The sequence below is a fragment of the Larimichthys crocea genome, chromosome XVI (genome assembly GCF_000972845.2).
Source record: "Larimichthys crocea isolate SSNF chromosome XVI, L_crocea_2.0, whole genome shotgun sequence".
NCBI classification, from domain to species: domain Eukaryota; kingdom Metazoa; phylum Chordata; class Actinopteri; family Sciaenidae; genus Larimichthys; species Larimichthys crocea.
This window is the reverse complement of record NC_040026.1, coordinates 3304214-3314933: the sequence shown is the minus strand read 5'-3', so window position 1 is coordinate 3314933 and position 10720 is coordinate 3304214. Positions and strand designations below refer to the sequence as shown.

The 10720-nt window shown below is 40.1% G+C and overlaps 1 protein-coding gene across 1 annotated transcript; it reads left to right on the top strand.

Annotated features, from left to right (window-relative positions):
- On the top strand, positions 1–4220 carry pts (6-pyruvoyltetrahydropterin synthase). Its single transcript, XM_010731507.3, has 6 exons — positions 1–323; positions 1304–1383; positions 1490–1512; positions 1996–2052; positions 3246–3316; positions 3410–4220. Exons 1-6 carry the CDS (start codon positions 232–234, stop codon positions 3531–3533), a joined length of 447 nt encoding a protein of 148 aa, XP_010729809.1. The 5' UTR covers positions 1–231; the 3' UTR covers positions 3534–4220.
- Positions 4221–10720: the final 6500 nt, after the last annotated feature.

Here is a 10720-nt window from a genome sequence, read left to right as displayed (position 1 = left end):
GAAGTGCAGTTTTTTGGCACTTCCGCTTTGGTTTCACTTCACAGCCTCTGTGTTGCTGCTTTGTTTTCTAATGCATATCTGACACATGTGAGTTGTAGTTACGCCCTGATCTCAGCCAATGAGCATGCAGCGGGAGTCACGGGGGCTGAAGCTCTGACTGGAGACTACTTCATGTCCTCTCATCCCGGCCTCCATGTGCATTAGTCCTCTTCCCCGTCTCAGGTGTTCACCATGGCCGGATCATCTGTGAGCGACAGCGGAGCGGAGCGTATCGGATACATCAGCCGAGTGCAGTGCTTCAGCGCCTGCCACCGACTCCACAGGTAGGCCGGCCAGCATCTGCTTTTCATGAGGGGATACCGTTAGTTTCTCCAGCCTGTCTGCTGCACTGACTCTGCTTCATGTCGACAGAAGCCAACATCCCTGTTATGAGCTTGTGTTTATCATCATCAGCTGTAGCAGCCAGCCGCTCTCCTCGGCGTCGTTGACACGATGTATCCGCTCCGCAGGGCACACAGAGCGGCGTAAATATTGAGAGAGCCGGCTGTGTTAGTACTGTAGCTTTCATTTTAAACGACTAAAACCTGTGGCGTCAGCAGCAGTCTCCTGGGATTTGTAGTCCATTTGAAGTCACGCATAGGATAAACTGTATGTACAAGAAGGGCTGCTGCTGCTGCCTTCACGTGCTGCGGTAATTATTAAACAATATTATTAACTGTAGGTGTTCTAATCTTTGAAAGCAGCCATCAATTAACACCTTATTATATTTACACTTTAGTTTGCACATACTGCATGTTTTATGTCCAACGTATCATAGAATGACTGATCATACAGAGGTAATATAATAGATAAACAATCCAATAATTAGCTATATTACTAATATACTAATTACATAATCTTTATTTATTTTTCTATTGTTGCACAGATTAAGTCTATGCAGCCTGATCTCTAATCGAAAACAGCAATCCAATAACAATCTATGGATAATATAAACTAACTACTATTTATTCCAACCAAAGATTTTAGACCAGAGAATGTTTGAAAATAAATCAATAGTTATCAATTAATTTTCTGTTATTAACCTTTATTGATCAACTAATCTTTTCATCTTTACTCCCTTTTCTAATATTAATTATTATTATTATTATTATTATTATTATTATTATTATTATTATTATAATTTAAACTTTTAAAGATTTTGTGTACGAGGTGTACCTGAAGGCATCACAGTCAATAAACCTGTGGCACAGCATGATTAAAAACATAATTTTGATAAATGTTACTTGAATGTTTTTTTTTCCAGCATTCACCTGAGTGATGAGGAGAACAAACAAGTTTATGGAAAATGCAACAATCCCAACGGACACGGACACAACTACAAAGGTCTGTCAGCTGTCCCTCATTAATCTGTTATGTAACACTTTATTTAGCTGCTGAGCTGCTATTTCAGTGTCTCCCATTCATTCAGTGCTCTCCTTTCTGTCCACAGTGGAGGTGACAGTGCGTGGAAAGGTGAGTCACAGATAACTGGATTTGCTGTTTTTACTTTCACAGTCTAGTTTCAACAACAGCAGCAGTCAGCCCCGCTCTGCATCTGTCTTTCAACCTTTCGTTTCACAAAGTTCTTGCCATAGACTAAAAGTCAGTCCCAGACTCACTCTCGTCCATAAAGCATTATGCAGTTTCACCAAAAACAGTCATATAGTTGGTTTTGTGTGACTTTGAGCCTTAAATGGATGCCGAAGTTACACACTGTGACAACAGTTATACTGGGTGCAGAGTGGGAATGACAGACACTTTATTTAGAACGGAAAATGACTGTTGTGTTGGATAAGGCTGATGAAACTTGTTGGATGGGAGGTGAAATGTAAAACGTAGTCAAAACAATACTTGTAGCAGTATCATGCTGTGAATCAGCTAGGAGCCTGTCACTCCATCACATACACACAGAAACACACTGAAACATGTTAAACTTCTCCCTGTGTGTGTCCACAGATTGATCGTCTCACTGGCATGGTCATGAACTTGACAGACTTGAAGAGGTGCATTGAGGTGAGATCATTTCTACCACACTGTCTAAACAAATAATAATTCTAATAATTATATAATAAGCAACTTGGCTTCGCATCTCCTGTGCAAGGCATGTGTTCTTGCCATCCTGTTCCAAGCAGCTGGTTTCAATACATAAATACATCAGTGTGTTGGTTGCTTGGTTGAAATCACCTCCGGTTATTCCTGTAAAACCCATATGTTAGTCCATATTCTGGCATGTGCACGAACACACTGAAATACTGCAAGCTGAACACACTCTTGCTCCACATATAAGGAGGGGGACTGCGTGCATGTATGTTGCCATGTGTCCACATGAGGGCGCTCTGCCTGCTGCTGTCATTTTGCTGAGCTCAGACACCAAACATGAGAAGTACAGCATGGTCGTCTGAGGGGATTTGTGTGGAGGTGTCTGGTTAGTGTTGGTGTGCAGACAGCATTACTGTGCTGGTCACTACTGTATGAGCCTCAGTGCTATCTGGGACAGTTTGTTACATTTTAGTATACCCAAAGCAAGTATTCACAAGTATTAGCTATTCTGTATACAGTAAAGACAGTGTTGGCTTTGTGTTGATGGAATTCCCTCTTTTATCCACACATTGAACTTAAAAAAAAAAAAAACGTTTCACTCACCCCCTAAAGTTGAATTTATTTATTTATTTATTGCAGATTGTGTATGTATTGCACATGTATTCTGCATTTTGTGTATAACACTGTTTGACAGTATTATCATTTAATAAACTCTCTTTATTTCTATTGCTTGTCTTAATGTCCAATGTTTTTCCTTGCCTCTGTAAAGCACTATGAATTGCCTTGTGTACGAATTGTGCTATACAAATAAACTTGCCTTGCCTTAAACTATGTGATGTGAGGCTTAATCAAAACCGTAGAGTTATTTTAAAACAGAAACAACGGGCTAAAATAAGCTAAAATGCTTCAGAGTATACAGGAGCCGGGTGATGATTTTCCCATCATTCATCTACAGTATTGATGAATGCAGCCTTAAGGTGAGATAGATGTAGGCATGATTTCCAAACATTGCTTCTTAAACCAGTTTAGTTTTTCACAGAGTTAGATGTTCACTGTGGATCAGTGTAAGCTGAGTCAGTTTCCTTTTTGGACACTTTGTTGTCAGTCTGAATGTACTAGATCACATTTATCTAAATATGTAACTATATCCTTGTTTCCTTCTGCAGGATGTCATCATGACTCCGCTCGACCATAAAAACCTGGATAAAGACGTCCCATACTTTGCCAATGTAGTCAGGTGAGTATCTTAACCCTAACCCTTAAACAGCACTTTTCTACAGACTGCATGCACGCTTCTTTACACGTCTCTGTTTTTTCTCTGATCCATTAGCACGACTGAGAACGTGGCTGTTTACATCTGGGATAACATGGTGAAGGTGCTCCCACCCAACCTGCTGTACGAGATTAAGATTCATGAGACAGATAAGAACATCGTTATATATCGAGGAGAGTAGACGTGCTGATGTAATGTGACGTCTGATATGGTTACCTGGATAAGTGCCATTGATTGCTGTTTATTAACTTCACTGTTGCCTACTGATGACTGCAGACTCCGGTTAGTTAGAATGACAAAGGTTTATGAAGCTCGATAGATGATATTTTAAGGTTAGTACTATACTTGCACTTTATAGACCAAATATTTTGCAGCAAATGAAAATGTTCAGTATTCTTGTAGAATTTGTATTCTTTAAAATTATTTAAACCAATGATTCCCAATTTTTTTTTATGTATGACAAGTAAAGCAATGTCAAGTTGTAAACCCTGATTACAGTGTGAATTTAACACACATTCTACACAACACAAGACATAGCCCACTTGCCCAGCTCCTGTTCTGGCATGACACTAGCTCAGCTCCGTGGGCCTGAAAACCTCCTCTTCCATCTAATCCAAAACCTCTATGGTACAGACTTCCTCGGTGCTCTGAGCTCAGAGTCTGGGTAGCCTGGCTAACAAATTGCAGCTACAATTTCCAGCAGTTTACTTTACTGTCCATCAGAAAACTCTGTAAATCACAGAGTTCAGATGGAGGACATCAGTGTACATCTCTCAGTCTGTTGCATTAAACCTGGCTGTAGCAGTTTTTGCCAGTGCTGTGATGAAATGGTCTCTTAAAATAAAATAAAAAGATGTTACCTTGAAAATGGATGAATTCATTATTTGTATGAATGAATGAATGGTTTGGTTGGTGTTTTTGTGTCAGGTCATTTACATGAACGTTTTCGTATGCCACTTTTATAAATTTGAGGGACTAAGATTTTTTTCAGTCCATTGGGGATAAAAAACACACCAAAAACCTCCAAAAACATTGAATCCTACAATTCCTATAATGCAACTTGATAGCATCACTTGTTTCACTTAAATCATCAGGGTTATTTCTTTAAGACTTTTTCTAAGTTAGTTTGGATTTCCTCCCTATTTTGTGTGCGTTTACCTCTGACATGGTGCTGCAAGTCAAAAATAGTACTTGGAAATGGAGCTTAATTCATAACCATGAAAACAGTAGACAAAAAGTGCTCATGCACATCTACACTTCCATGAAAACTCAGTCTGCTGATGTGGGAAAGTAGATAAAACACATTCAAAACTCTCAAACTGTACAGCATGCATTTGAATAAAATATGTGTAGTTAAAAAGCTAAAACCCGTAAACACACCAGTCTGGCCCTTTAAAGTGCCCGGGGTGGAAAATGGAAATTTGAACAACTGGCCAAACTCCAACTGCTAATTAAGATCATATGACATGATCCAAAGCTGCAGAACTAAATGTACCTTGAGGTGAAATTGTTCTGTCAAAAGGACTGGGGATGATTAGCCACTAGAGGGTGACATGTGCACTTCAAGGGAAACCCTTCATCTGTCTTTGGGATCCAGCCGCTATTGACAAAAACTTGTATCTACAAAGGACCTCAGGTTTCCATGTTGAGTCGAGTTAGTAAGGTCAGATAAGCCGTTTCTTATGTAGCAACAGATAGTGTTACATTCTTTATCAACAGAAATGTGCTCCTCCAGAGATCTGTTTGTCATTTTCCATATTTCCCAGCTGTTTCCACACATATATTCCATTCTGCAGAAACAGATCCATATGATTTATGGAGATAATTCTCTCTATGTAAAGCTGCTGCAGAGCAGTGAGGAGCGGCCGGCGGGTACTCTGTCTTCCAGACATAGGATAACACGCAATGTAATTCATTACCCAGGGTTCAGCACAGCAGACATGTAACTCTACTGCTGTCTCTACGGGTTTGAAAAGGTCCAGTGACAAATCACAGTGTAAACAGAACTTATCATGGAGACCATAATGCATTGCAAGTTGTGCTATCGCTGACGTGCTGGTGTGGACCATTTCTCATCCTTACAATAATATGAAATTCTCTTCAGCTTTACAGTTATGCATGTTTTGCCACATTGCACTTAATCATCTCTTCATTCAACATTTTGGAAACTAGATGAGAGAATAGATATCTTATACCTTACCTCTTATATCTGTGCAGTAAATATGAAAGTACAGATAGCCATCAATTAGCTTAGCTTAGCATAAAGACTGGAAACAGTGAGAAACACCTTGCCTCCATCTGTATTAAAGTAACTAAATCCACGTACGTGCAACTCTCATTTTACGCTAAATGCTAATGTAAGCATGCTAGCTACCATACTCACAATGATTTTTAGCAGGTATAATGTTAGCAAAGTTAGCACTAAAACAAGCGGCAACCTCTGCAATATTGCTGTGAAATGAAGCCAGCGTTGAAGTGCTAAAAACTACAGTTCTTCAAATGGCCACCTGAGGCTGGCTACAGAACGAGTCAGTCTCCATAAGTCCCCATGTTCAAATGTCCAACTTCACAGCAGAAATAAACATGTTTACAGCCTGGTACAAAAAAATCTCTATAGCTAATATCCCTGTTTATGACAATGGCTCTTCAGAAACCTGTGGGTGACGTCCCGTATACTATGTCCATGTTTTATACTGTCTTTACACACAAAGTACAGCTGAGGCTGGTGGGAATATGCTCATATCAGGCAAGGTACTGGATTTATTTTGGCCTGCTGATGGTACTTGTTGGTACTGGGATCAATAATGTTATTACACTCATTCTTTTGGGACCCTAGATTTATGTACAAAATTTCAAGGGAATCCATCCTAAACTTGTTATTAGTATTCTTAGCATGGCTAAAAACAACAAGTTCTATTTCTGCCAGGAGCAGAAATTTCTTGAAATCTTCCACAACTTGTCATTTTTGCACTTTAAGGTGCTTGTAGGTTGATTTTGTGTATTTCCAGACAGATCTATTCTAGGTGTTTCTCTGTTTACAGTTTTTTTTGCAACACTTAGCTGACTACTGACTGTCTGTAGCTTTATATTCAACAGAGACAGCATAATCTTCCCATCGATCTCCCAGCAAGATGGCAAATGAGGATATTTCTTAAAATGTCAAGCTATACCTTTAACCACAGCATTTTCCTTGCTTGATGGGGTGTTACGTGATCCCTTTAATGCCTTTGTGAATTTAGACCACAACATGTGCAAAATGTCACTGGATGCACATGTACATGGCTGATAACAAGGGGGCCCCTCTTTTTTTGTGCCAAAGTTGTAATCTTTATGTCAAGATTCAGCTGCCAACTCAAACCTTTAATTAATCAAATTCCATAAACATGTGTCATGCACAGCCAGACGAACAAGCTGGAGCAAGACACAGAGCAGAGAGATGCCTCCTCTGATTCCAGATCAGAATCAACTGTTCTCTTCTGCACCTCTTCTTACTGTGGCGAAAGTTAGCTGATCCCAGGTCTGCAGCCAAAGACAGACTTCTTAGTGCAGTGGGTAGATGTGCTACAAATCAAACTCTGTAATTACACTCTGATAGAAGGCAGCTGGATTACTGCAATTAACAGGTAAAAGCTGGTGGTTATCCTGCTGCTTCATGAAAAGTATTTTTCACTTCATGATTGTGAATCAAGTTTGCTTTCATGTTCTGACAAGAGCAACTCTGTGCTTTACTGTTAACTGCATTTAGCCTATAGCAAGGTAGACGGGCCGATTAAATCCCCTAATTGTCTTGGCAAATGTACACGCATATATAACTGTATCTTAAACACAAGGGGTACACTGTATGTTTGCTTTAGGTAAGAGTCAGCGGTTTGCAGTTTGGTTGGGGTGATGGATTTGTGGCGGTTTTGTCAGTGGTTGTCTGGACAGCTATGGGACGACCACCCTCCCTAAAACAGTAGGTGGCTTTCTCTAAGACATGGCACCCTGCCAGGGTAAATCCCTTCCAAAGATAAGCTCCACAAGAACGCTAAGGGTGCAACACAGCAATTCCTCTTGAATCTGTAAAGCTCTTACAGAAACAAGTGCTCTGTGAAGGGGCTCAGAAAGAATGGCTTGATTGATATTAGCTCTTTCGTTAGGTCATTAGTTGTTGGGGAACGTACAAGTTGGTTTAGAAAAGGCAGCCTGGGAAACTGTCAGCACTTTTTCCATTTCACCTTTTAAGTATACTTGTACACTTTTCTTTTTTTCAGCACTGACACTTAATAAAAGGTGAGAGTTCTTTAGTCACCAGAGATGACAAACAGCTGCATATTTGTACATTCAGCAGACAGAAAGAAAGATTAGTATTCAAATACAGTTGTGTTTTTGACCAACTTAAGAATTTGAGTCCAGTATTCAGTATTTTTTTAGCTCTTCTGTAGCTTGTATACAGTGAGTTTATGAGAACTTTAAACCTAACTTTAAAATTAATTTAAAATAGTGCTGGTAAAACCAAAACAATCAAGATGCTAAATTCGTCCATAAAGCTAAGGGTAACTGTAGAGTTGTGAAGTAATTGTCCATAATAGCTTCTGCTTCCTCATAATGATCCATTGTTAACACAAAAAAGTGCTGAAGCACAAGCTGAAAACGTGTTATTGATATATTATCATGTTAGACGATTGTTACAGTGAATATGCCAGCAGACAATCACCATCAAACTGTTTATGGCCACCTGTAGCTCTCCTTTCAACTCTGTTTTGGTCTCTTTTCAAAACTAACCATGCCTTGTGGCACCCTGCCAGGGTAAATCTTGCAAAGCAACTGGGCTCTTTAGATCCTGAAATCACATTTGAGTTCATGTGAGAATCCATCCTGCCAGGCTTTGAGCTATGCGCTTATGTCTGGACCACAGTAGTTTGGACCAATCAGCATCCTATGAGGAACTACTGGCAATTAATGAGATAATCAGCTAGCAGTGTAAACTACTGTACACTTTTAAGCCTGTGTGACAATGTATGTAAAGTGACTGTTTAGATGCTAGCATCAGTTATATGATAACTGTAAGTATTTCTTTATTAAAAGACGAGCAACCAAACCTAATGTTCAGTTTAATGGTAATTCAGTATGGATTTGACATTATGGGTGACTAGTACAATGGTGCAGCTTTAAAAAGATCGTTTGCCCGGGCATGCAGCTTCACATAAAAAAAAAAAAGGCCTTACCTAACTTAACATGCTACATAACTCCTGATACAAGCTGTTGTCATCACACAACTAGATTACTGTAATGCCCTCCTGACGGGCCTCCCAGCCTTCACAGTAAAACCCTTTCAGATGATCCAGAACACAGCAGCGCGCCTGCTCTTCACTCAGCTCAAAAGGTCACATGTTACCCCGCTGTTCAAAGAGCTTCACTGGCTACCTGTAGCAACCCACAATAGATTCAGATTGCTAATGCTGACTACAAAGTAGTCACCGTTGCGCTCCTCCAATGAATAACGCCTGGTTCTGCCACCTGTACACTCATGGCAATCTAAACGTCTCATCTGTTGTTCCCCATTCAGAGAGGATCTTTCCAACACTACCAACAACTGGACATGATGAATCTATCTCCCCTCTACACCTGTCACAGTACTTTTTGCTGCACTAACATGTCCTTGTCACTCTGTAAGTCGTTTGGATAAAGCTAAATGACTAAATGTAAATGTTGAAGGTCAGAGCGTTTAGATGCCAGAAATGACAAAGAAGATCTTAGATTTTAAAATCACAGGAAATGCTCAAGTATCGCCCTGATGAGCGGTAAACCTAAACTGAAGTTGAAAAATGACGTGCAGTGGTGCAGCACAGCTTGCTGAGACTCCATACTGTATATATAGCTGAAGTATAAATTCATTTTGACATACACTGCGTTTTTTTCATGGGCACGAGGTCAAATTCTTGAGCACTGCACACATGCTGACATCCGCTCGACTTGGTGCTCTGAGAAACACAAGCCAAAAGTCGACTGTCATCTGATCCCCTGTCAGACAATAAGTCTGCAACTATCCCGAGTTTCCACTGCCAGCCTGATTAAAAACTTAAATGACCTGTTCCCTTCATACCCCTGAGATGAAATGAAATAAATTACCCCTCTGCTGTCATTTTACCTCTGTTGCGAGGTAAACATATCATTTTGTGCATGATTTCCTCCCGCCTGCAGCCAGTGGATGCCACAGATCTTTAGTGAGAAGAAAACTACCTGACACATTGGCACATGCAGGCAGCAAAGCACTGCGGGATGGGTTCAGAAATAAGAGCAGCTCGTTATTTGATGAGTCCTTTCTGAGACCTGCTAATTCCACATGAACAATTGGATTTCAAAGGCTTTAACAAAACGCTGCCTCAGCAGATTGTGTCTTTTTATGAAAGCTGACTCTTTGATTGTTCCATGGATTTTGTGATGCGGTAGAGTTCTTTGACTTATCAAGAAGACACACCTTTTTCTTTTTTCATTGAAAGAACTTGTCTGCTACATGTTTTGCATCAGATTTATGTGTTACATGTCATGTCTTCTTCTTTTCTTACATTTTTAATCACACACTTCAGAAAAAGTTGGCAGAGGCAGAGGAACTTCCTTCACGGGTTTTGATCTACACTGCAAAAATCAATCTGTCAAACAAAGCACCTGTGTTGTTAATTATGCATAACCTTAAGCCTTATTATAAAGCTAGGAGTTGGAGGGGACATGGGGATTTATAGAGACTGACTCATTCTGTAGCCAGCCTCAGGTGGACGTTATAGGGACTGCAGTTTCTGGCGCTTCCACGTTGGCTTCACTTCACAGCCATGGAGATTGCTGCTTGGTCCCAATCAAGAGCCTGTGTTTACTTTGTCCTTCCTAGGCCACTATAGAAACATGGCAGTTCAACAGGCCAGACTCCATGGGCAAGGACTCAACGTTTCTATAGATTCCTTTTAAGGTACATATTATACAGTACAGTGACAGAGAACATATTCCATATTCTGTATACAAAGCCTGTGGATCTGACACACTGAACTGGACTTGGGTTCTGTCCGTATAGAAAGATTACTCCATTCTTAAAAACAATAAAACTTGTCTGAAAAGTATCATTTTAATTTTTAATAATACTAGTGCAGTATAGATACAATGAATCGTAAATTTGCACGAAATTGTGCAAAATAATGCATTCCCAGCCCACACCTGTCAGACTTGGCTCAGGCAACTTTTGTCTGGCCCTGTTTCCAACATAAACACTTGCATAAAGCAATATCAGGCTATTTATAGGCTAAGCAGTAGATATCAACCTGGCTGTACATGTCGCTGCATGAGTTAGCACTTGCAGTATCACCTGCAGGGAGGTTATTCTCAGCAGCAGCCTCCTCT